The sequence below is a fragment of the Rutilus rutilus genome (genome assembly GCF_951802725.1).
Source record: "Rutilus rutilus genome assembly, chromosome: 8".
In the NCBI taxonomy this organism is placed as follows: domain Eukaryota; kingdom Metazoa; phylum Chordata; class Actinopteri; order Cypriniformes; family Leuciscidae; genus Rutilus; species Rutilus rutilus.
The window spans coordinates 22659870-22687681 of NC_140222.1; the positions used below are offsets into that span (position 1 = coordinate 22659870).

Sequence of the window (27812 nt, forward strand, 5' to 3'; positions counted from 1 at the left end):
TATGATTAATTGCGTTTATTACACCTTTGCGTGAAACCTTAATACATTTAAAACAATTTAAGAAAAACATTTACTGGCAAACCGCAGTAAAAAAATAGCTTGATACAAAATTTGTACAATAAAACATTCATGCCAAGCAGCGACCAACTGACTGTCTTGCTAAAAGCAGAATCAAATTCTTACATCGCAAAAGCAGAACTCTGAACATTGGGTCGCATTCATAAAACACGAACAGAACACGTATTTGTCTAAATTTATTGGTAAAACCAACTTATGCACAAATGGTTTTGCAAACATAAAACAAGCGGAAGGAATTTGTGGAAATGATTTGCAAAAGCATTCTTGCATAAACTAAGAACCTGTAAGAATGATTTTACAAACTACTTGCACAGAAATTCATTCAGCTTGAGTTTCATGAATGAATCATTTGAACATCATTTGATCGCAAAAAAACACAGTGACACTTTGTGAAGGAAATATTTACACACACTTAATTTACTGACGTAAACAATCTTGTACGGCAGTGCGATGATGCTAATTTCCAGCAAAGAAATTAGTCTTTCTCGCAAACTGGGCTTTTTATCGCAAGGCCTAGAAGTGAGTGAAACCAGTTAATCCAAACCAAACCAAAACCAGTATTTTCATGCATTACACAACACGTATAGCCTCTGTTTGACCGGCTTGCGATCATTTTTTAAGTGAAGATGATATCAAAATGGACCCCATTTACTTCTGAATACACGTTCTTAGCAAACTCGCATTCAGGTCTGGCTTCATTTTTGGTATATATGACCAGTTTTGACAATCCAATCAATTCCTGAAAGGAGTTTAATATCCTGTTTCAATTGTAAATACGTCACAATACGAAAGTGAAATGGGTTGCAAATGGCAATTCATTGTGATTTTTGAAGTAAGCATTAAATCAAAATGGACCCCATTTACTTTCTTAATACACAATCTGGGTCTTACTATGAATCAATGAATGACATTCTAACGAAATCCAATAAATTCCTGAAGGAAAATATTACGTTTTTTTGTTGTTGAATATCCTGTTTCAATTGTAAATGCGTCACATGACAAAAGTAAAATGGGTTGCAAATGGCAAGTAAGCATTAAATCAAAATAGACCCCATTTACTTTCTTAATACACATTCTGGGTCTTACTATGAATCAATCCATGACATACTTTCCCTCCCAAGCTCTTTTTCTGAGGCGACTTTCCTTTTACGCTGACCACAGTAAATGGGTTTCAAGCGGCTTTTTAAAGTACTTCCTCTTCCTCTTGATCCAAACTTTTGTACCTCACATATAAAGAATCCTTCAGCCTGATGTCATCAGCGCATTTAGTGATTTCCTTAGGGGTGTCGTCATCGTCCCTCTTTATGATGTCATCAGAATCCACGTGGGTTGTGCTTTGTCCACTCTCTTCGAAACAGATGCTGAGGGCTTCCCGTCGCACGGTGATGCCGTTACCGCTTTTATCGCTTTCTTTGAGCGTGATGTCATCGATGTGTTTGGCCTCCTCGTCGATTTCCTCCGGAATCGAAGGCGGGAGGCTCTCAATGTCCGAGTTGCTGAAGACGTACCCGGGCAAGGTGGTGTGTATATGCGAGGCGTGTGTGTGTGAGCTGACACTGGTTCGACCGGCGCAGCGGTACACCCTGCTGGTGTGGAGGGCAGAACTGCGGGTCACGGAGGTCAGCTGGAACTGGACGCTGGCGCCGCTGCTGTTCAGGACCGACCCGTAGCGGTAGTTCGCTAAAACTACAGGAACCTTCCAGTCAAACGCAAGCGTCCAACGGAGCCAAGTCTTCCGGATTTCAGTCTGGACCTAGGATAGAACCGAGGATCATGAGCAAAAAACAATGTTGTGGACTGACGTTAAAATCTTGGTTGACAGGATCACTTTGAATACGAACTTTGCTAAAGTGTCAGTATTTAAAATATAAATGTTGTTCCACCCACACTTACCTCTCCATTGCAGAAGCAGTAGATAATGGACACAAAAAATCCCTGAAAGAGAGCAATAAACACCAATTTCATAAGTCAGAGAAAGTTTCTTGCCAAACATACTTTTTACTGTATATCTGGTTTCGCTATTTCATTTATCAATAAATATATGTATTATATATATTATTCATTTATTCATAAATAAATGCCCAAATCTAAATATTTAGACCTATTCTTAAATAAGAATAAGTGTAAATGTTCAGTTTTTTAGCTTTTATTTCACAGGAAAGACAGAGAAGCAAGAAAAAAAGCTGATGCATATTTATTTTATTAAATTAAAATATTTTATTTATTTGAATCTTTATTTCACAGTAAAGACAGAAAAGCAAAGAAGAAAAGGTTCCGATGAACTTCAGCTCCGACTTTTAATTTATTTAAATTTATTTACATTTTTATTTTATAGTAAAGACAGACAAAAAAGAAGGAAATCTTTCGATGCAATTTATTTGATTTTAATTACATTTATTTTTAGACAGACAAACTAAGAAAAAAAGCTTCTGATGGATACCAGCATCAAGTTTTAATTTAATTCATCTCAGTGTAATTTAATCTATTTTAATCTTTATTTCACATGCAGGTAAGACAGAAAAGAAAAGAAGAAAAGCTTCTGATGAAATCCAGCATCAACTTTTAATTTAATCTACTTTATTTCACAGAAAAGACAGAAAAGGAAAGAAGGAAAGCTTTCACTGTGCAAACTTTTAATTAAATTTATTTTATTTTAATTGCATTCATTTAAACGTTTATTTCTCAGGAAAGACAGAAGAGTAAAGAGCTTCTGCAACAACTTTTAATTTTAGTTTAATTTATTTTATCTATTCAATTATTCCGTATATTATCTTTAATTTATTCCACGTGGCGTAATTAATTTTACAGTTCACACTGTCCACAGATAAGCAACAAAATGCTTTTGAAAAATATAAGCGAAGTTTCTTATCACGTCAACAGAGCCAATTAAACCGAAATGGAAACTGACACATAATTATACTTAACGTTATCTAACGCCACATTAGTGAGTATTTATTGGGAGAGGAAATAGATTAGTCAGTAACTCACCTGGAAAGAGTTGAAGAAGAGTTCACAGTACATCCGCAGCTCCCAACCATGACCTGTGAATGTGTGCGGCATTCCCACAAACACGATGTAGTGGACGCCGAAAACCAGAACCAGAATCAATGTGGACTTGGCAAGCTTCCTGGACACAGACAGACACACATTTTTCCATCACTATTTTCAACCCTTAAAGGGATAGTTTAACCTAAAGTGAAAATTAAGTCAGAATTTACTCACCCTGGTGTTGTTGTAATGCCGCATGCCCTTCTTTCTTTTATGGACCACAAAAGGAGAGTTTTTAAAAAATGTCCCACTCGCGCTCATCCATATAATGGTAGTGAATAGCAACCAGCATAAAGCTTTTTAAAAAGACGCAAAAATATCACAGACTGGTCCCATTAGTCATGCTGTATATTCCACGTTTTCTGGGGATATACGATATGAAACTGAATGTATTAACAAAAATCCTGACCTTGGCAATCGGTCTCTGCGCGATGTGCGTGTTCATGAGACTCTATTAGCTAATATATCCATTGTGTTCGTTGTAACAAGAAGTTATCGAGTTCAACTTCCATTCTGACTGTCATCAGACAAACGGAGTTCCGGTCCGGAGATATTTGACTCAGTGAAGAAAGTACACGGTTACTTTGTTGGGATTTCTAGGCATTGTATTTCATGTTGAGTTTTTGTTAATCTTGATTTCTCTTTTGCTTTTTATGGGCGAGTCGGAGTGAACTGCGGAGCTAAGAGTCTCTTGAACGTGCAGCCGTGCACAGGATACCAACGGCCAAGGTCAGGATTTTGTGTAAATAATACATTCAATTTAATTTCGTATAGAGACAGAGCGCAACGCGTCATAATCTGAAGACCACGCCCACCAAGGGGGAAACCAATCAAACCGTCTCCATTGACTTTGCATTGCGAGAGGCTGCCTCCTTGTCATTTCTTGCTTCTAACAAAAGACAGAAAAATGCCTAAAAGCTGCTATGTGACAAGGTGTACAGAAAACAAGCTAAGAAACCCAGAAATAAGTTTTCATAAGCTGTCGACCCCAAAAAACGAGCGTTTGAGGACATAAAAGTGGATACAGGCTGGAACGAATGGGTAAATTGTGGGACCCTGACACTCAGTATGCACTAAAAATACACTACGTGTGCAGTAAGTTAAACATTTGGTCACTGGTGAGTCAAATATCCAAATGTCAGTTTTATATATTATATTTCTGTAAGATAAACTATCCTGTGTCGCCGATTACGGTCTCCTCCAGCGGGCGTACGTTAGTTCTCAGAGTAATGAGACACGTGACGCTCTGTCTCAACTGCCTGTATCCACTTTTATGTCCTAAACGCTCGTTTTTTGGGGTCGAGAGCTAATAAAAACGTATTTCTGGGTTTTTTAGCTTGTTTGCTGTACACCTTGTCACACAGCAGCTTTTAGGCATTTTTCTGTCTTTTGTTAGAAGCAAGAAATGACAAGGAGGCAGCCTCTCGCAATGCAAAGTCAATGGAGACGGTTGGATTGGTTTCCCCCCCGGTGTGGGCGTGGCCTAAATGCGCTCTGTCTCTATATCCCCAGAAATATAGGACATACATGTGTCACATGGGATCATTCTTTGATAATTTTGCATCTTTTTTTAAAAAGCTTGATGCTGGTCACTATTCACTGCCATTATATGGACGAGCGTGTGCGGGACTTTTTTTTTTTATTCTCCTTTTGTTGTCCATAAAAGAAAGAAGGGCTGACGACATTACAAAAACACCTGGGTGAGTAATTTTTTTAATTTAATTTTCATTTTAGGGTGGGTGAACTATCTATGGAAGCTTGTTTCCGGCACAGAATAGAAAATAAAAAAGGTAATTGCGACTTTTTATCTCACAATTCTGACTCTTTTTTCACAATTGAGAGTTTACATCTCGCAATTCTGATATAAAGTCGCAATTGCTAGAAATAAACACGCAATTCTGACTTTTTTCTTAGAACTGCATGTTTATATCATGCAATTCTGACTATCTTGCAATTGCGTGTTATAAATTCAGTCTAAAAGTCAGTCTTTTTTTCCTTAGAATTGGACTTTATAACTCACAATTGAGTTTATGTCTAGCAATTCTGAGAAAAGATGTCAGAATTGCGAGATGTAAAGTAGCAAAAAAAGTCAGAATTGTTTTATTCTGTGGCGGAAACAATTCAGGCTTCCATAACTATCCATTTAACACCTTTACAATCATGATACAGTGATGGTGTTAGATGATCACATTATGGTACTTTGAAATAAAAGGATGTGACGGGAAGGCCAAGAATAGTAATCTATACTCTGAATTTGTCCTCTGCATGTAACCCATCCAAGTTAGCGCAGTAGTGAACACACACACACACACACACACACACACACACAAGGGCACCTCTGTCGTGGTTATTGAGGGTGGAAGAGAGTGTATATTAGCCTATACCAAATATACCATGGTACACCCAAGGTGTACCATGGTACACCCTACCATGGTACACCCTTCTACACCCTAAAAGATCTTCGTCTTGGTTTTCACACCAAGTAAAGCGATGGAAAAGAGCCTACGTCTCAGCACTGAGAGCTGAGAGATTGAAGTTAAAATGAGAGCGAGACAGAGAGCGTGAGAGTCAAAGTTTCTCTTGAGGCTTATTATCGCATTACAGGCCAGAAAATGAGAAAAGTTGAGTCGAGTTTTAAGTCAGCGGCATTTCGGATGCTGAGGAGACTTGCACTGAACTCAAATCCAATGTAAATTGCTTAATTACTTCAAGTTCAGAGCATAAGTCCGACTCTCATTAATAGCAAAGCGTGAATGTGCCAGTTCATCCGTAACGTCATTAATGGCTTTCATTGCCTGTATATTAATTTCACCTGAGGTTATCAAACCCCTGAAGGTTTAAAACACTCTCCGGAAAGGGGCTCTAATTCTGTTCACACATGATTTGGTATTAATTCCAGTAATTTCCTTTAATGTTTATTTATGAAATGAACTGGTCTTAAATATCCAATGTTCAATCAAATGGACATCAGCACGTCACCATTATTAAGCAATATTACTTGATTTTACTTGATTCACAATTGAATCCACATCTGTAACTTGTGGTTCTTAAAAACATGATACCTCAATTGCAAGGTTTGTTGAGAATCAAGCAATCAAGCTTACATTTTTTCGACCAAGCAACCACTTAGCAACCCCCTAAAATCCACATATATCTACCACCCAGAGCAACCATTCAAAACAACCTAGCAAACACTAAAAAACCACCCAGAACACCCAAAAAACCCACCTAAAACATCCTAGTCGCAACCAATTACCATGCCACAGCAAGCACATGGAAATTATTCCTTGAAACCGCCAATAAGGCGGACTGATCAATAAGTTATGACAGCATATGTTTTTACATTGCTTTAACTCAATAGTTTTACAATATTCAACTCATTTTTTAAAGTCAGTTTTTTGTAATTTAAGTTGAAATGACTCAAACATCCAAGTTGATTTTGTAAAGTGTAAGAACACACCAGCAACCACCCAGAACACCCTAGCAACCACCAAGAATACCCTAGCAACCATTCGGAACACCCTAGCAACCAGCCAGAACACCCATCGTGTTGTAGAGTTTTTTTTTAATGCATGCACCACTTCAGTGTTGAGGATCATTAAAGAGCCACAGACAGTGAAACTGTGCTTCAAAGCCAAGCGAGGACTTTATCATCACAGGCTAGATGGATTTGCTTGATAAATGTGAGCTATGATAAGAGACTATCTCTATACAGACCGATCTTACAGTCAGTTCCACTCGCAGACTACTAGTCAGGGATACTGTGACTTTTACCCAGAGGGAAACACGCTATTAATAATTGCAGCACTACCCGAGCTCTCTCTCTCTCTCTCTCTCTCTCTCTCTCTCTCTCTCTCTCTCTCTGTCTCTCTCTCAAAAGAAAGCCTTTCAAACACCCTCTGGAAAATTACAGTCCTCTTCTGGATATCTCACCAATGATGTCCAAACACTCCACCTCACAGACAACAACCACATGAACACAGCAAAACAGAACTGAACCGCAGCATGGGCTGGTATAAACATATTTTATAGATTATAAAATAGCACCTGTACATTTATACATTTTGAGTTTCTTTTAATTTGTCACAGGTGAACAAAACAATCCCAAATCCAATATCCTCCAGTACAGCTCTTCATATGAGGTCATGTACCACCATAACAATAATTTCATGCACTCACCTGCACTGTTTACGCGTGTCGTAGCGTCCTGCGTTTGTTTCTCGGATCTTAGTGGCCAGAACTCGAACAATATTTACAAACAGAATGAAATTCAGCTGTAAGAAAGAAAAAGGAAACAACGATTGATTCATAATTGTATCGTTTCATAATTAATTTGACTAAAGGTTCAAACACTTTGCATGTACATATAAAATAATAATAAAAATGATGATGAATATTATGTTCATGTAAATAAACATGTACTATATATTATATTTTAAAAATAGTTTAAAATATTAAATATTATTGGATATACGCATATATTATTATATTTTTATAAAACATTTATATATATATATATATATATACACACACACACACACACATATATACATATATATACAGTACATATATACACACATATATATATATAAAGATATATATATATATATATATATATATATACACAACACACAAACACATATATTTATTTCCTATTATATGTTTTAATTAATTCTCCGGCTGGACAATTTAAGGAAACTGACAGACTGGGATAATGTGATATGTTAAGAAAAATCGAGGTAAATATCAGTTGTGAAAAGCCTTTTATCGCCTGCCATTTCCAATCAAGCTGCAATTTTGTCAAATTATCCTGAAAATATTATTTAATTGTGTGTGTTTCAGCTATAAAATTACCATCTGCAGGATAATTAAGCCATTTTATTCAAAAGGTGTTGAAATGTAATTTCCACTCCAAATTGCTATTAAACACAATACATTAATTGAGATGTGGCGGAAATTTCATGATGCTTCAGACTGGGGTTGGGGAGGGGGGGTGACAGAATTCTCCTGTCGGACTATTTTAATTAACTAGTTATACACACTAAAAACACTAATTTCATTCTGCTTCTATTTTTCCGCATGGGAATTATTCCGTCAATGTGTGATGAGCTTCCGTGGTATCTGAGCCGTGAAAGTTTCAACATGTTTCAACAGTTTTACATATTCTGCGCTACGAACGTCGTAATCAATACACCATAGAAATTGTAAGTAACGAGCGCTTTGTGCGCAAATTCATCCATGTGAGTTAAATCCTAATTTATATGTTTTGCTGACAGGCAGCAAGGACCAAAATACATTTGCATTCTGTCACATAATTACAGCTCTCCTGCTGTGCGATGGTCCAGACGTTCTTGAATTCGGAGCTCCATTACCGCTGGAAGCGCTTACGCTCAGCAAAGCCAATAATTAACAGCATAATGTCTCCGTCTGCCCATCCAGCAGATAAATATATGCATGGAACCTCTAACTGGTCAATCACGTCAACAAACGACAGCATGCCGCAATCCAAATCGACCCTTTGACACGCTGGATTACAGGATTTGACAGTCTCTTTTAGAGCGGATCAGGTTCAGGGTACAGGGTTGAATCCGGGGTTAATGGGAAGACAGCTGTGTCTGATGGTGTCGCACTTAAAAACTGCTTTGATGCCACTTTCACAAATATGATGCAATTTGGTGTCCCGTGAGGACTGTTAGATATTACAGGCTGCGTCCGAAAACTGATAAACGCTGCATTCGGAGGACGCATTTCAAGGTCGGAACGCATCAATGCAATGTTAGTTTCACTTCCTGTCTCCTGATTCCTTCATCTGATCGATTTTTGAAGGCAGCATAGATGTATCCTTCGCTGCCTTTGATATCCCACAATCCTGTGCGTTCCATTCTGACAGTTGAGCTACAAAAATATAAGATGGCATCTGAAAGTTGCGGCTGGTCGTCAGTTTCTGTGTAAATTTTTCCACTTATGATGTCATTTCTAGCGAGAAATTACTATTGTAGTCATTATATTCACTTAGGCCGTGTGTCCACCAAAGCGCTCATGGCGCTCTGCTGAAAACGCCTAGCTGTGGACGCTTGAGAGCGTTTTAGCGGTGTTGCGTTTTTTTCAGTTGAGACACTTTGCTTGTTATGATACGGAATATCCACGAAAGTGTTACTAGTATCTAATTTCACACATATTTTGTTTCTGTGTTGATTCTATATTAAAATGTCGATACAATGTAATGTATTTTCTGTAATGTATTATGCTTGTTGTTGTCATCTGTTGACGTTGTACAAGCAGAATGTGGCGGTTGGTCGGTGTGACCACCAAAACGCTTTGGTGGACACACGGCCTTACAGTAGCCTATATATTTATAGAATAGCAAAGTAGGCCTAATCAATATACAAGACTGAACCACATAGATGTGAAATATAAAGGCTATCATGGTCATTTTGCCAACAATGAACCATGGATTTGTTTAGTTTATAATACGTTTTATATTTAACTTAAACAAATACAAAATATATCATTCAAAACTCATTGGCTTAGACTGCATTTGAAGAAAAATAAACACAACAGTTTTCTGTAGCCTTGTGCGAACTTATGCAATAGAATTAGACTTCTAGAATGTTCTTTCCAGTGCAAAAAAATAATATTTTTAAATTAATTAGACAACATTTTAAGGAAGTGTAGTGCAAATATCTTTATATAATTATACTTCCATTATAGTTAACTTTCTTTCCAGTGCAAAACAATAATACATAAAAAAACAGCTAATAAAGAAAATATAAAATATTGCACTCAAATACTGCATTCAAGCAACACAACACCTGTATGTATATTTTGTGCTCTTTTCTTTTTCGCCGGCTGCTCGGAGGTAACGTTAGTCATTTTTACATTTCCCGCTGTTGTCACTTGTCGTCATCGTTGCTACGATACGTGACTCACAATGACTGAAACGACCAATTAAAAGGGCATTCTCTGATGATGTTCCAAGATGTTAAAAACGCTATGCTGATCATAGACAAACGGGGACAAATTAATATCTACCGCACCTTCGGGTTTTTTTTCTTTTCTTTTCTTTTCTTTTCTTATCATAGCCTATGTCTTCGTTCATAGTCTGATGTGTCTGTCATGGATTTGCACTGAATTGATTCTCAAAAATACGGAACAAAGTGCGTTCCGTATCAGTTCAATACGGAACAAGACTTTTATGTGTCAAATACGGGACGATTCCGTATTATACGGAACGGTTGGCAACCCTAGAGGTAACAGTTACCTTCGTGCGCAGACGCTTCCTGCCATAGACTCTTATCCAACATACACTTAATCCAAAATGAGGAGTTAGTTTTAAACTCCTCAAATGTCTCTATCCCACAACCCCGAAAATGGTTATTTTGGCCTGTCCCATTACAGTAACTTAGTCCTGATCTTCTTAACTGAATCCATCAATTAAAATCTTTTGAATTTGTTTACTTCTGCTCATTTCACTGTAGTAATATGATTTTTTAACTAATTACTCATTTTAAGGCGAGACATGGCAGGCAAAAACATTGATTTGTCATGCAGTGGTCAGTTTTGAGATTTTGGGCTAGTTTACTCCTTCAATGTGTTCTTTCAAGCTGCTATAAAGAAAACGTTGAAAATATACATTAAGATGTTTATTTTATTACATTTTGTTTACTTACGGCAGTAAGTTTCTCCCGAATTTACCAAGAAGTTAGCATTCAAACACGACATGCCGAGTTCCGTCTGTTTACTGAAGTCTGTCATGACCGGTATCGTTGTAAAGAGTCTCCTGCACAACGCTATATAACCCAAATATGGGCATTTCCTTTCTATCAGTAACCAATCGTGAATGTCCAAAGGGGGATTTAAAGCTAACGACGAAATCTCATTTAGAGCTATTTAAATCTTTAACTGCCGTTTTCTCAAAATGAGTTTTTTGTCATTCTCCAGTACAAACATCTCAGCCTATGTAGCACCTATGTAGGCTACACCAAACTTTCCAGTTATACACTTAGCAGTATTCTGAAGATATTTTCAGAGGGATTTGTTAATAAATCATTCCTGGCCTGATTTATGCGACATTTTAATTAAAAAAAATATGGCAGAAATAGATTTTTTAAGGCTATGGACAGTATATTTTGATTTCCTAGGTAATAAAAGCATATATCCTGAAATCCCTCTGAGTTTTTATTTTCATCTTGTGTGTAAACAAAATGAAAAAAGAAATTTGCACCTGGCTTTATCATATGTTCAGATCTATCTACCGAAAATATATGCAAAATCGTGCATTTTTAATGAGATAATGCCTAATTTGCATAATTAAACATACAAATTTCTAAAACTTGTAATACATTTTTTTTTATATACTTGTGTAAGTAATCAACTGAGGAAGTTTCATGGTGTTATCTGTTATTTTAAAATGTTACCCTATTCACCTGTAGTGTCTCGCCTTAATGATAATTTTTTAAAATATATTTATTTATATTTTATATTTAGATGTTTCCAACATTTTGAGCATTTTTTACTTCTCACGAATCCACAAAATGGAACATCACCTCTGGCAAAATGGCCTTTCGTTAAAACTTGGCTGTCTATACAGTAGAAAGCTGATTTTTATTTTTATTTTAATCAGTGCTACCAGACTATAGAGAAACAGAGAAAAAAGGCTGTCGTCTTCCCTTTTGCCAAATAGGTAGGAAAACTACAACACCCATAATGCACTGGGCATGTTGCCATCCAGGCCACTCCCACCAGTCTGCTATGGATATGCTTGACCAGAGTTAAATACCGCCTTGCTTTAGTAGGAAATACTTCAAAGAGTAAATGCTTAGCAGTAAAAGTTTAGTTACTTTCGGTTTCCAGTGAAGGATCCAGTTCAAAGAATCATAAATACGGAGAGAATGCGCAATGGAAAATCTGAAAAACCTCCATGTTTGTAGTCAACATTTCAAACTAGATGACAATGACATGAAAGAAACGGCCATTCTGTCGCGTTCAGGTAAGAAAGCTCTTGCCAGTGTTCCCTTTTTACCATGATACTGTTAAAGAGTATACTTAGTACGATACAATTTTCAGTGATAAACCTGCCTTTACAATAACTGTTTAGTTAAAAATATAAATATACAATACGGATATACAATAATGCGGAAGTACAATCAGTACGGGTATCAGTGATTCATAGTGCTCAGTAAAATGATGCCATTAAACAAATATTTAAAATATACTGTTTTTATGTTGTTATTATTTTGGAGATTCACTGTGAAAGTATTACAATATAAAAATATTTTTTTTTAAATTGACAAAATAATGTGTGATTAATTAGTCATTTTGTTATTGATTGATAGCACTAATATAATTTTTTTTATTATCAATAAATTTGTTTTTATTTGAAAACGACAACATTGGGTAACACTTTAGCTATTTTTTCTAAATTTTCTATTCCGCCATTAAAAAATAACTACACAAGAACAAATGAGTATTGCAATATGAACATTCTAGTAACTACTATTAACTAACGAGAAACTCTGATAAACTAATTAGTACCAACTCACCCCTATTGCTGTCAGTATAGGAACTTGGTATATCCATTTAATATTGCCAGCGCTCAACTCCCAACACCTTAGAGAGAAAGAGTAATATTATTTGAAATGTTATATATAAAACAGCTTGTGTGTGTGTGTGTGTGTGACTTATTTATATTACCGAGAAGGCTGCTTAATGTTCTAATAACTCACCTTACATCCGCCAGCGTTGCCCTGACGACAGCCCAGGTTGATACGAAGATAGCCGGAACACCTGAAGTCGCACAGATTAGAAAAGGACAAGATTTATCAACTTTAATGCAGCACACGAGCACAGAAACATGCCCGACACTTGTCACAGACTCACCGGAACAACACAATTTTCAATTTGTTTTAAACCGTTCGGATCCTACAATTCAAAAGCCTCCTGAAAGTCTTCTTGACCCTCAGGATGATAAATAAAAATGAGAAATCTGTCATTTCTGTGCTGACACAAACTCAAATACTCCCCTTACCTGCCATTGGTCGAAACAAACACATAGTCCCACCCCAAACTCACACTATTGGCTGAGCCTAAAAGGGCAAGGTTTGACTGGTTAGATGTTTTAAAGGGGTGGTTCAGAATTTTGGACATCGGACCTCATTTACAAGTTAGCCTGTGTGTTATTTATCAGTGGAGACAGTTTTCAAAAAATTTCACCCAGTCCTTCCAGTTGCATAGTTCGCCGGTGCTAGGCTAGCGCGAGTCAACGGTATCTGTTAGCCTGCCATTAAAAACAATTTTACCCAGTCCACAGTACACCAAAAGCAAATAAATTATAACGCCAGACTACCGATGTAAATGTCTGTAAATTCTGAACCACCCCTTTAACTACACCATCTGCATTCCTCCATCAGCAGCCATTAAAATATTAATATAAAATCTATATATTTATGTAACATGATTTCTATAATGTTTTATATAATAATGTATATTTTATATACATTTTATTCAATGTTTTTTTTTTTCAGCCATATTCTGACAAAAATGAATATCGTGCTTTTTCATGCTTTAAAGAACATTTAATAATTGTATCTAAAAATATACTATAAATAAAATATATATAAATATTAAATGTCAATTGCATTTTTTTATAATATATATAAAATAAAATACATAATTTTATAATTTTTTTCTTAAAATGATTAAATCTTAAATAAATATAATTACATTTATATATATATATATATAACCTTAAATCATAGATTATTAGCTCATTGATTAATGATGATGTGTCTCTAAATACAGATGTATTTATTAATTATAAAAAAGCCTAAATTAAACCTCAGCAAACAAGTTTCAGCGACGTCTTTTTGATCTGATGTTTCGGAGTGCTTGAATGTGAAAAAGTTGCCCTCATTAGGTGCTTACTCTACGGCAAACACATCGATGCCAGGAACATTAATTATGCATTATTGATTATGATGACACATTAATATGTTCAGAACATCACTACGTTGCTTAAGTAATGCACATTATTGTTGACTTTAAAGTTGTTGATCTTGCGCTCTGTGTCATTGTTAATATGTTTTAAAGTGGAACAAACATGTTTGGGCTTCTCTGTCATTCGGCTTTCAACAAAGTATCTAAGAACGCCTGAACCTTCCCAGAAGTATTTGCACTTCAAAGATGCCTGCTCGGCTTGCCTGGCGAGTATTATGCATCAAACATAAAGTATAAATAAATAAGGCTTTAAATAAGTGTTTGTGCCTCAGCTCAAACGATTCGACTGAGATTCTTGGAAGCAGATACAGAAGCATCAGATGAGAATTATCATAATAAGGTGTGAAATTAGTATGGTTATGGCTGGGCAGGGCAAAGTAAACAATGTTTGAAAACAAAATCGACCTCTGATTGGTCTGAACAAGCACACTTACCCCACCCTATGAGGGTGAAACCCCAGAGATATTTGGAGTCGGAGAAGAACGCCATGAAAATGAGGCTGTGAAGGTAGAGGCCCTCCACTAGGATCCAGTAGTAGTTGGTTGCCAGGAAATAAATGAAGAATAGGACTGTGATCTTGCAGCCAAACTGAAAATACAAACAATGTTGGCTTCAGCCAATCAGAAACCTGTAATCAACCGATCACAGCACAAAAGCTCATTGTTATGCTGCCTTTAAGTCAGACTGATCGTATAATGAGATGGGTGGGCATGAATGCCAGCACAATGCTGTGGGTGTGTTAAAAAAAACAACTAACAGTTATTGGTCATGCCGGAATAATACTGGGAACATAAAAGAGTCGTGATCATGCCATTTTTTTATTCTTGCCGCAAACGTACATGGTCACTATGAATTAGCTACACGCGACAAGACGCGGCGACGCGCGATAAAAGGTATATTTTCCATGTTAATCACAGTTTTTCTAACCAGCCGCGACGGCGACACGCGACGATTCTATTTTAGAAACGGTTTCTATTTTTCTGCGACGTCGCGCTGGAACAACAAACACAAAGTGTGGCAATAATAATCTCAGGTAGCCTACTGTTTATGTGCTTTATTTAATGTTAAAAGCGTGTATGTGACTTTGAATAGTATTTAGTGCTCCAGCTTTGTAGCTGTAAAAGCAAAAATAGATAGGCTATAATTCACCTCAGATCTTGAAATTAAACAAATGGAAACAAGAACGTTAAAACTGTGAACAATCAAGTGTATTATTTGACAAAGATTGTTTTAGTAACTCAGTAGCCATGTATTATTAATAATGTTTAAATGGTGTAATATTTGTGAATTTGAATTTGTTGCTGACTTAGCTAACTGTTACTTATCCATTTTCTTGCGAGTGCCGTCAAGATTATTCTCTGGTGCCGTGCATTTGCCGCGATACTCCGCCCACACGCTGTTCTGATTGGCTGTGGGTTTTGATTGATTTTGACGCATCTCGTAGTCGCGTCGCGTTTAGTATGGACAGACAAATTATTTGTCGCTGGAATCTTATCGCATCGCATCTGGTTAGGATGCGGTGTTAAGATGTGGTCAGATTAGCCACATTTCTCTGAAATTTTACGGACAAAATAATTAACGATGTACAGTTATGAAGCACGATCGAAACTTTGGGGAAATATTTAAAAATCCCGTTTGTGTGATTTCTATCAAAATGAGTGGATTTCGACTGCGAAAATTTGCATAAAAATGGTAAATGTGGCATTTAGTCTTAATCCTGTCAACAGAACGAAAATTTTTGTTGATGAAATGTTTTTCGATTTCATCAACGATTTTCAAAAAACTATTTTAATTCAAATATACTGTTGCTGAAAATAGTTACACAGTAAAACAACTTTTTTAGAAAAAAGTAGGTTGTTTATTGTACTATACTAGTATTTAAAAAAAAATTTTTTATATATATATATATATTAAAAAATATATACAATTATTTGGACAAATAGTTAGCATTTTGCATGCTGTTGATAAAAATATCAATAAAATTAGCCAAAAAACTGCTAATTTAAACAACAGGCTTCTTGGACTACATTTACATTTGCCTATGAACTACATTTCCCATCTTTCCCTGTGGCTGCACAGGAATAGTAAACACAGATACAGCAGATGCACAGATGCAGCATTAATTCTACACTTAATACACATAATTTGTTCTTTATTTTTATGCATTATTCTTGAAAGCCTCCTACATTTATGTTGAATTGAATGGGAGAAAGGAGTGTGCTCATTCAATTGAAATCAATTTAAATTCACTTCGTAATTAGAACTTCTAACCTCATATAGAAAATTCCAGAAACACTTAAAGGCAGGCAGCATTAGTCTCTAATGCAGTTTCAAAAGAGTAATTTATTACAGTGCATGCATGCATGAATGAATAGCCAAATAGCACAAGTTAATTTAAGTTGTGTTAACTCAAGTTAATTAAAGTCATTGTTGCCAAAACTAGTTCAACTCATCTCAACAAGAATAATAATTAAACTTGGTCTGGTTCATCAACCTTATTGCACTCACATACTGAGTCTTGTCAAGATGGGAAATGGAGACGGTGCTGATGTTGTCCATTAGCATGGTGTCGTACTCCTGTAGTACACCATTAGCGTACACCACTCTATCTTTTACAAAAATGCTGACCGCACGCAGCATGAAAGACACAAATAAATGCATGTGAATGTAGTTTCTGGTGCAGTGCAGACGCCTGGGAGACAAAAAGAGAGAAAATTTATGTTTATCACAGAAAATCTTGTCATTTTTTGTCCTTTTACGGAGCCCCTAAAGGGACATGGTTGTGGGGGGAAAAAATGAGATGAGAGGAAAAATATTAAGTCAATGCTTTTGCGTTCCCTCGCAAATGTTTTGCGTTCCCCGAGAAACTTTGCGTTCGCACGCGAAAGGTTTGCGGTTTTCTGAGAAACTTTGGGTTCACTAGCACAACTTTTGTGTTCTTTGAGAGCAAATGCATAATTTCTCGGGGGGGCACAAAACATTTGCGAGAGAACGCAAAAGCATTGACAAATAATTTTTCCTCCCATCTCATATTTTCATATAAAAGGGCCACCTTCTTTGTCTTGTTAATGCTAATTTCACTATCATTTTTTGTATCTTAAATACACTCACCTTTTTACATAATTTAACAAAAATACAGTGTGATTGGAAATTACGACCAATACAAAATCAAAATGATATTTACCTTGATTTTTCTTTGTGTTATTTACACAATGCAAGTCTCACATTTCAGCTCAAGCTCTTCATTGATAGGCTCATAACCACTTTTTTTTTTAATGTATTTAAATTATTTACACAATAAATATTTAATAGTGAATATTTTATGTTATCAATTGTATCAATAAGTTATATTTTTATGAAGGATTTTAATGTTTTAAGATTGAAAGTCAAAGGTCTATAGCAATAAAAGCATAAAAAGACATTTGAAAAATAGCTAATAAATGATGGATGCATGGCAAAATTTTCAAAAGACAGTTTTACGTTGACCTTCATATCAGTGTTTAGTATCACTGATTTTTGTTAATCTTTGAGTTTATTTAATTTTTATTAAGTTTATTACATTTTAGTTTATAGTTTTAGTTGTTTCAGTACTTCAACTTAAAACAAAAAAATGGGAAATGCTGCCTTGGCAACTATTTGAATATTTTGAATATTTCAGTTAACAAGTAATGACATTTTTTTTATGGTTTTAGTTTTCCTTTGAGTAAACAATAATAATTCATATGATATAATGTTTTGTTTAAAAAATGTAATTGTGCCTATAGCTGATAAATGTGGGCTCAATAAAACCGTTCACTGGAGCCTTTCAAATTGAAACTGCAGAGTACAAGTTGTTCAGTTATAGCAGAAACTCACTGGGGAACTCTTCAGCTAATTTAATTTCTGAACGTCTTTAAAGAAGAAGACCTGAGATTGTCTGTATCGTCCCGCTTGAATCCCTCAGCAGCAGCCACTCATACTTGTACTTGCTTGCTGTGCAACTTCATAATACATAATACGTGTTTCTTTAACTTGCCAGTTGGGACTAAAGTCTGCTTGGTATGAAAATGTGACTGACGTTCAATTACCGAAAGTATCCAATGATGAAAATGGCGACTAGCAGTGAGCTGAAGGACACAGCGTAGCCGACTGTGTACATGATGTGCAGCCGCTCGAAAAAGTCCCTCTGGAAACACAAGAGCACTTGAGCCATCAGTGAATGAAACTTGATTTTTGCTAGACATCCTTAAACATTTCCTAAGACTTTTGACTTAATAACACTAATGGCATTTGTATGACATCTGTCCAAGCAGCTTTATGGCTTGCAATAAGACTTTGCATTTGAAGACACAATCCTAACTACATCTCATTGGAGCATTATAATCAAAAAGTGACTCTTGAATGATTTTGAAACTTGTCAATAAGACACCACAACCTCTTCCAGCCTGTTTAGGCTAATTGGACTCACTTTGTCCTTTTCAATGCCTGGAGCCAAGAAACGCAGACAGTCTGAATAATTGACCCAAGTTCTGTTCTCCACCGATACCCATGACCCATTCATGTCGCACTGACGGTATGCAAATCCTAAGAAAAAGAAGATCGAAAATATTGTTAGATCTTGTTGAAGAAACTGATGAAATTTTCCAAAAGACGTTTTACTGCCATGTACCTTTGTGGTTGAAGTCGTACACATAGCCTGGACACGGGACTTTGGTTATGGTTCCTGGGGAACCTTGAGGCCAGCAAACCAATCCATCCCATCCAGGAGAACAGACCTCATCTGCGTACACAATGTGGAAACCATAATCACAATTTATAGAAATGCAATCTCACCAAAAAACACACTAAAGTGAGTCCATCATTTCCGATACGACATAAGCTGCAGTTCTTTGTTCTCAACCCCAGATTCTCCATCCCTTATCATGCGAATCTCAGAAAATATCCCAACAGTGTTTGCTCAGATTTGTCTGCAGTCAAAGAGAATAAAATTAAACATTTCTCATCAACTTATCCCATGAGTAGGCTAATATTCGGACATGTTTGGCGCTATATAGTAGCCTGGTTCTACCAGACTCTCGTACATTTCATTTACAGAGAGTCTGGCCTCTCTCCATTGACAAGCGTTAACTTCCTTGTAGACGGGTATTCTGTTGAAGTTTAAAACTATTGGATCTGCCCAGAGTCACTCTGGATCTGCCATAACCAATCGCTAACCTTTGGTCGTGACGTAACCCTACAACTCAAACTAGCGCACGACCTCAACGTCATCGTTCTCAGCCACTCCCTCTGTTCGCTAGCCTAGAAATCTAGACGCACCCTAGCGGCAGCAAAATGTATTTTGCAGCCAGGGTAGTCTAGCAACTCTCCATAGACCTTCCAGCTGCAAAAACCTAAATTGGGTCAGGCCAATCACATCGTGTATAGAGTAGGCGGGGCGGGCTTAACATAATGACGACAGAATTGCGACGATTCCCTGCTACTTGAAAACAAAGAATGGCTGCTGCTGGAGAACATCTTTTGAATCGACTTTGGCCGCGAGCCGCGACTCTGGAGGACTTGGAGTTGAGTTTTTCTTTGAGAAAAGAGCAAAGAACGGCACTTAAGTCATTCTTAAAAAAAGGAAGATGTGTTCGTAGTTTTGCCGGCCAGATATGGTAAAAGTTGAATCTATCAAGCTCCGCTGTTGGGAAAACGCTCTGGTTGGTTGAAGCGCTGTCCTATTGCGTGCAGAGGGAATTTGAAAGACAGCCGTTTATCCCGCCCCTCGGATTGAGCCGTGTCTATGGAGAGTTGCCAGACCTAACATCTTGATGTAGGTCTAGCTTGCCAGGCTATGTGTTCGCTGATTGGACCGCCAAAAAAATGATCGGAGAAAACCAAAGAATACACCACAATCCCAGACGTAGTACTGAAGGGAAATAAAATTGAGCGGAAGTACGCAGGAGGGCGGAGCCAGGCTAGCTATATAGGGATTGTAAACAATATCTCGTATGTTTCAATTCTCTGTCATCTGAAGAAATGTTAGAGGCAACATCTGAGACAAAGTTGATAGTGATAAATAATGGCAAGAAACATTGTTCCATTGACCTGTGCTCACGAGCTGAACGCAAAAACAAACAATGCGACCAGTGAAGTCTGATTCACAAACAAATTATTCTTGTGCTGAATTTAGACTCCCTGCTAAATGATCCCCTCCACATCAAATTGGTAATCCATCAATACCCAGCCATAGATGACATTGTGCATGGTTTTGCGAAGGGAAGAAATTCATTCATTCTTCATTCAAAACCAGCCTACTATAAAAACCTAATTAAAACTGTTAAGAGTCCATCGAGGAATGTCTAAAGTAATTACAGTTTCTTTAGTAACAGACGGAAACAAGATCAAAGTGAGACTTTCCGACAGTCTCACCACATCAATTTTCACACATGACAACTAACTTAGCTGTACTGCAAAAGATGCATCATTAATAAAATATATCAAGCTGCTCTGCGTTTGAAAACAGATTGATTTCAGGAAAAGGAAGAACTTTTTACTTTTAAGAATGGCATAGTATATATTTAAGAATAATCTTGCGAAGTGAAATAATTTTTTATGAAAGGAATAGCCCCACAGCACACACTTTATCTTTCCTCGCGGCTCATTGATTCAACGCTGTTGTCAGTCTTTATTCTGAGTGCAAGTATTCCGTCGATCAATTGATCCAACCTCCGCAGAACAGTTTGGGGAAAATGGCAAGGTCCTAGTATGGAAGCACCACTCCAACTGGTCAATCCCCTGAAGGGAGAGGAGAGTGTCCGCGGCGCCACAAGAGCCTGATGCTATTTAGAAACTTTATTCAGAGGGAATGAATCAGCACGGTTCAATTCTACCTGGTGGTCTGGTGATAAAGGCTACAAGAGAGAGCATTAACAGCTTTGTCTGTGTTGTAAGTAACACATCTATTTGTAGACTGGGTTGAGATGTCACAGGCATCATGTCGTCTTTCACACTTGGACATTATATATATTGTAGCCTTTATCACCAGACCACCAGGTAGAATTGAACCGTGCTGATTCATTCCCTCTGAATAAAGTTTCTAAATAGCATCAGGCTCTTGTGGCGCCGCGGACACTCTCCTCTCCCTTCAGGGGATTGACCAGTTGGTGCTTCCATACTTGGAAGCATATATATATATATATATATATATATATGCACCGTATATCAAAGCCCACACATTATATTTAGAGTTTGAGTATTTTGAATATTCTGAGAATGCTGATAGTTGCCATGGAGTTTCAGTGCGGGCGCTCAGCAGCTTGATGCAAATGACAAAGGCTACACTCTAATTACCATTAATAACCAATATTAGCCAATGTTGTCAAACAAAAGGAAACCTTTTTTTGTTTAGCTTTCATGCTTACCATGCATTTGAAAAGAAGCACAAATTTCCATATAAATAGAAAATAATTGCAAGCACAATCTTTAAACAAAAGCCAAGTTTTATAAAGTAGGTTAGGAACTAGAGATTAAGCATGTATAATACCTGGAGAGGGCTTTATAATTGGGTTAAGGATTTGGAAAGATATATACGGCTTATGTGGCAGGAATATTCCGGTCCAAGAATTTGATTGGCTGAGTGGCGTTCCAAGACGACAGAGCTGTAAAAGTACAGCACCATTGCATATTTTCACTGCTTGATACTGTATCTCTTGTCTGACTCTATATTTATGCCAATGGGTGCTCACGCATCGAAGGCTGCGTCCTAGTAAGGCTGCCACATCATCGTCAAAGTCCATCTCATTTTGAAGGATCCTTGGAAGTCAGCCTTCCTTTTGCACCCTTCAACTGTCTCTTTTTGAAGGATACATCAGTATCGCTAAAACTCTTTTGTACAGCATTCTATGCAGAATTTGCTGGATTTTGTTGAATGGTCGGTTTCAACAGCTCATATTGTGTGAGAAAATGGAAGTGTTTTATGGAAAAACAGGGTAACACTTTACAATAAGGTTTCATTAGTTAACATTAGTTAACTAATTTAAGTAACATGAACTAAGACTGTATTTTTTATTAACTAACAATAACAAAGATTACTGTAAAAAATATCTTGCTCATTGTTAGTTAATGCATACTTACTAACTTGCATATAAGTACATACTAATTAGTTAATATTAATGTTAACAAATTAAATCTTATTGTAAAGTGTTACCAAAAATAGTTTTCTTAAAGATCGAAGAGTTTTCTTAAAACAACTCTAGAAAGTAAAAATAGACAAAGAAGGTGACAGTAATGTGTCTAAAAGTGTAATTTAGTCAACATTAAATTATTGTTCAGCATTATGGGGTCCTAAAAACGTTGCGCATTACGTGTTCAGTCTATAGAGCTGGTAAGTCCCGCCCCCTTCGCTTACCCTGCTGGACCTCTAGGTTGAAAAATCGTCAATGCAAGTGAATGGGAGAAAATAAATTATTTTCTGGTCCCGTTTGAATTGTGCCATGAATGTGAACATATGTTGTCTGAGAATTTTTTATATAATCTTTCGTGTGAAGAATGCTACAATTTAGCGGGTAGAAGTTTGATACGGTTAGACTTTGTGTGAGAGCACTGTGTGGACTACAACTCTTCGCTGCTTTCGACGCGTTTGAAACGTCACCACTCACCACCATTCGCACACGGACACTAGCTCACGGATCCCGCTAAACATGACTGTGTCTTTGGTGCACTTCACCGCCTTCTTTCAGGGAGAGAACAAAATCGTTGAGGTTGGCGAAAACCACGGGTAAGTCAACTTTATGGGGTGACGTCACATAGGCGACATGTAGTCTTTCTCGTTATGTCTTTTCCACAACTGCTAGCCGAAGAATCATACCATATACTGTCAAACTCGTAACATGAAAGATTATATAAAAAATTCACAGACAACATATGTTCACATTCATGGCACAATTCAAACGGGACCAGAAAATAATTATTTTCTCCCATTCACTTGCATTGACGATTTTTCAACCTAGAGGTCCAGCGGGGTTTTACGGAAGGGGCGGGACTTACCAGCTCTATAGACCTTATGCACCAGAGAAACAAGGGCGCCGCCATCTTTGGAATATTGTCTTTTAACTTCCGTTTTGCGGTCGCTCTGTATATTTATATGGCATTTCTGTCCAGGAGTAATTAGCTTTTTAAGTGGATTTACTTAATGTAAAGTTAACGAAAGTTATCATGAGGACTGTAATGTTTAAAGCAGATGACTTAACAAATGTAAATCGACCGGGAAGATTTTAAAACGAGCCGTTCATTAATAAACACGCAAAACGCTGTGAAAATACAGACCGGAAGTCAAAAGACAATGAGCGCAGCGCTGAAAAGGGGCGGAGCTACATAAGGTCTATAGGCGCGTCGAGTTTCTTTACAAAGTGACATAGCCAACTACTGGCCTGACAGCATAATACAGCGTTTTTAGTTGTTTTTCACGGATCCGCTTGAACGGGGCTCATTTTGGCAATGTTGTCGTCTGTACGTGTTTCCGTTTTTAGTACATAGTTGTTGTGTAAACATACCCTTAGCCATAGTTTTCATTGTTTGTTTTGCCTGAGTTCTAGTCATTAATCGGTTGTCATCATTTCTAAAAAGTCCTCACCTGTTCCCTGTTCTGTTGATTACCTTCCTCTGTGTATTTAAGCCTTCTGTCTTCCTCAGTTCTTTGACTTGTGCTAATGTAATGTTAGCTGTGGAGTGTTCTCGTTCTCTCTGTGTTTATTGTTGATTCATCCTGCATCACGCATGTGTCCACAATAATCCACAATATTGTAATAAAGTGGATTTCCAGTGTGTTCATGCTTTTATTTGTGGACGTCAAACCTCGACAGACTGAACAGAAGAAATAAACTGGAGAAGATTTCCACGTCCAAGAAGGCGGAGCCTCTTAGCCACACCCATCTATTACGTAATCACCACTGACCAATGGTAGTTCGAAGGAGTTCACCAGTCAGAGCGAACCTTCCAAGAACTTTCCAAGTTCGCTTTTGCAAGCTGTTTCGAACTGTTACCGAAACAAACTTTATTTCGAAGCATATCAGGGCCTTACCTACATTTTTACACAAACACATTCACATCATTGCATTCACTAATAGCTAAATCTAATAGCACACCATTTTTGCTTGTTGGATTTGAAAATATTCAGCTGTGTGAGACATGACATGGCTTGGTGAGATTATTGGCTGATAAGAAGATTTTGATGGATAAACTGCAGGATATAGCAAGATTCAAGCTCAGATCATGTATAATCTTGTGCAGCTGAATATAAGTGTCTACATTCACAAGAGAGTCATGGTTCAGTTCGGTGAATATTTTCTGTAATTCTGCCATTCTCTGTAATCTCTTGCATTCTTAAATCACACCTGTCTCAGCATCCTAATTCAGACTTACACTGGTAACAAGGAACCTTTCACAATCTTATCTTGGTATGCCTGGTCAGCTAGCACGTGGATGATGGTAGGACCAACATAATTAAATAAATAAAAAACAGGAAAACTGGAAGACAAAACAAATGTGCGTCAGCTTCCGTAAACAGCAGGGTGACTCATAAGCCGCACTAAACCATTAGTCAGTGACATCACAAACTCCCTTCAGATTTCAGAAGCATTGTAATGGATGTGTACTAGTGCATTGTTTTTCATCTGGTCAGGTCGCTGTGCATTACACTGTAAAAAATGCATTGCACTGGTTTCTTCCAGAATGAACACGTCACAATAATCCTCATTAAAATTATTCCCACACACAAAAAATGGTCGAGGCCTGGTTGAGTTGCATTAGTAGTGTGTTGTTGGACATGTCCAAGAGATGCTGTTTATTCCATCCCGAATTTAAACCACCCTTTTTCGGCCTTCCAAAGGCGTACGGACTAAGGAAGCAGTGGTTAAAATGTGTTTTAACACTATTCTTCAACAGTACAACCACAACTTTTTGCTTTGTTCTCACCGTTTTTCTAACGACTGCTTTCTGAACAGTTCAGTGCTATGGGGTGTTATAAATGAGTTATGCCACATCTGAAATGTGAGAGAGATATAAAATAAAGAATTACCACTGTGAAAAGTACTGCCCTAATCTTGTGAATGTGGTTCGGGTTGATCAGCTTGTTCTTTTTACTGTTATTATCGGACTAAGGCTCGAACTAGTTAGTTACAGTAGCGCCTCAGGAAATCATTCGATACTCGCCGCTTATGATAAGGGGTTTAACATTTCCAACTAAAACACAGCGTTCAGACAGAGGGTTAAAAAAGGTGCTGCAACAATGTAAATCATAAGAAAGATAATGAGTACTGATTAAAAGTATTCTAGTAGACTCCATAAACAAAATCATAAACTTGTATATAGGACCCCTTTAAAATAAGATTTTACAAGAAGACACTATTTCAGTTGAATTCAAATTTAATTCAATGTGTATCTTGTCATTTGTTTGTATTATTCGTGAAACTTACTAGCAATTTTTTTTAAATGAAATTTGTTTCAATTGTTTAATTCTTGCTAAGGCGAGCATCCATTTTGGGATTCAAACCCACAACCTTTTGGTTACCAGTCCAGCTCTTTAACAACATTACGTGTATTTGCATTTAGGCTGAAAAACTGTAACCTTTACGTCATTTACATAATTTGTTTCATGTACGTGTTATTATCGAACGAGGCCAACTTGAAAAAGCGACTGAAAATCAATCAGCCAAGATCGATATCCTTGATTCTGATCAGATTGAATACAAAAATGCTTATATGAGGGGCCAGATATACGGTTACTTGATTGTAAGATAATTCAGTGTGTCTAAATAAAGAATCAAACCAGAGAGACCAAAGGCATTTGGACAGGAGCAATTGGATTCAAGTTTAAACGGATCTTGGATCTCTCTGGCTGAAGATTTTGACAGATAAGTCCTCTAAACAGATTCAGATCTCACATTCTGTTCGATGGATTAGGCGTCAGATGTGAATTCACACGTGGAAATCTTTTAAACTAATGAACAAATGGCATAAATGTGCTTTAAAGTCCCTTTTATCTCAATCCTCCCATATTTGCATATGCGTAATTTGCGGGAGCGAAGGGTGTTAAATGTTCCTTCCACTTTTTTGCCATGGTCGATATTGTCCCCACCACTTTTTCTAAACATCTCACTGCACAGATGTACCTAATGCGAATGAAAGATATCCAGCTGATGTGCATTTGTGTTTAAAAAGAGGCGAACTGGCTTTGGAGTGTGTTGTTTTTTAAATCATGCTGAGTGTTCGATGGCGATGTTATCAAAGGTGGAGAGTTCGCTTTTGGCTTCACACAGATGAGCGCGCCAATCTTATGCCGTTGCAGAGACTCTCTAATCGTTCCATTGAAATCACTAAACAAAGTGCACACAAACGTGTCCCTGCTCTTGATATACAATCATTAATGAATATCTTTGTTATACGAGGGCAGATTAGAACCCGGAACCTCTGACACGCTTAACAAACGTTCTACCACCAGACCATGGGAATCCAAATGCTAATTGCGGATCTATATATGTGTAAGAATAAACCTATTTCATATCAGCATATTTCTATCAGTTACGCAAATGATCTGTCCTCTCAGCTACCACCGAACATCAAAATGATGTTGGTTTTAGAGTGAAAAAAGGTTCCAAGCGGAGTCTTACCAGCAGGGTTGTGTTCTGAGATGTTCTGAAGGCACTGCAGTTTGATGTCATACAGCAGGAGAACTTGTTCCTGAGCTGTTAAGCCTGCATCTGGATCCAAATGCTGCCCAGAGACAAAAAACAAGAGAAATTGATTGTCTAAGTGTTCGACTTAAGTATCTTGGATTTGATTAGACCTCCAATCATGGAGTTTTAAAGCCACCAACCAGACCTTTAAGCTTTATACATAAATGCAAAACGTCATGAAAAGCATCAGAAGACATTTGCATGCTTGTTTGCTTGCAGTTACAATATAAATCTGTTTTCATCTGTCAAAAAAAAAAAAAAACTAAAAAAACTAAATGTAACAATTCACTCCTAAAATTTCTGCAATGTTGCATACAATTATGACATATTTCCAGAAAAATCAATTCACATCATCTGACTTTACATATATGACTTCACAATGTTTGTCAGGCAACAACCTAAAATGATTTATTCTGTAAAATCTAAATTAACTGGTTCTTTTAAGTCAAAGATATTACTGAATTACATAATATGTTAGATTAGTTAAAAGTCATTTTAAGGGTTAAATTAGATGGAAAGGTAGCAATTAAAGATTAAAGATTCAAACTTTCACAATAAACATGATAAGAAGAAAAACATTTAGATCTAAGGTATTATGTTCAACGTTAAAATATATTGTATTATATAATTTTTTTAAGGCTTTAAATTCAAATCAATCATGAAGGTGATGTGATGTGAGGTAAGGGTGTATAAAAGCAACACACTGTTTATTCATCTTACCTGTGCTTCGACTGAAGTACCAAGCAAAACTTGGACAAATATCCACAGTACTATAATCCACATTATGAAAAGCTTCACAGCGTTTCAAATACTTATATAAATTGACTGTTTCCTCAAATGATGTGTTCAGTAGTTTCTCTGTGCACAAAGCTCAATGAGCGCCGATCCTGCATTTCCAGTGATTTTACCCAGCTCCATATTTGCACTGGAGAATGAACTCAGCATCTGCTGAAATCGAAGTGAACTGAATATACCACCACCCACAGCAGAAATACTCCT

At 37.0% G+C, this 27812-nt stretch overlaps 1 protein-coding gene across 2 annotated transcripts; it reads right to left on the reverse strand.

The window, feature by feature from the left end:
• Positions 1-27749, reverse strand: pth2rb (parathyroid hormone 2 receptor b). 2 transcript variants are annotated; one of them, XM_084417731.1, is made up of 13 exons: positions 27534-27749; positions 26748-26850; positions 18770-18880; positions 18569-18684; positions 18189-18286; positions 16630-16744; positions 14556-14709; positions 12852-12912; positions 12669-12735; positions 7306-7400; positions 3067-3205; positions 1972-2013; positions 1-1831 (listed from the first exon to the last, which is right to left on the reverse strand). In XM_084417731.1, exons 1-13 carry the CDS (start codon positions 27594-27596, stop codon positions 1262-1264), a joined length of 1734 nt encoding a protein of 577 aa, XP_084273857.1. In that variant the 5' UTR covers positions 27597-27749; the 3' UTR covers positions 1-1261. The 2 variants fall into 2 exon arrangements, with proteins under 2 accessions (XP_084273857.1, XP_084273856.1); XM_084417730.1 differs by having other exon boundaries at positions 16630-16813.
• Between the last annotated feature and the right edge of the window lie 63 nt (positions 27750-27812).

Bases quoted from the DNA above. Each gene is read 5' to 3' on its own strand.
- pth2rb (XM_084417730.1), bottom strand. From the start codon at position 27,596: ATGTGGATTATAGTACTGTGGATATTTGTCCAAGTTTTGCTTGGTACT. The intron at 3,206-7,305 runs GTGAGTGCATGA...GTCTGTGTCCAG, and splicing joins GACACGCGTAAACAGTGCAG to GAAGCTTGCCAAGTCCACAT. The intron at 2,014-3,066 runs GTGAGTTACTGA...GCTCTCTTTCAG, and splicing joins TCTTCTTCAACTCTTTCCAG to GGATTTTTTGTGTCCATTAT.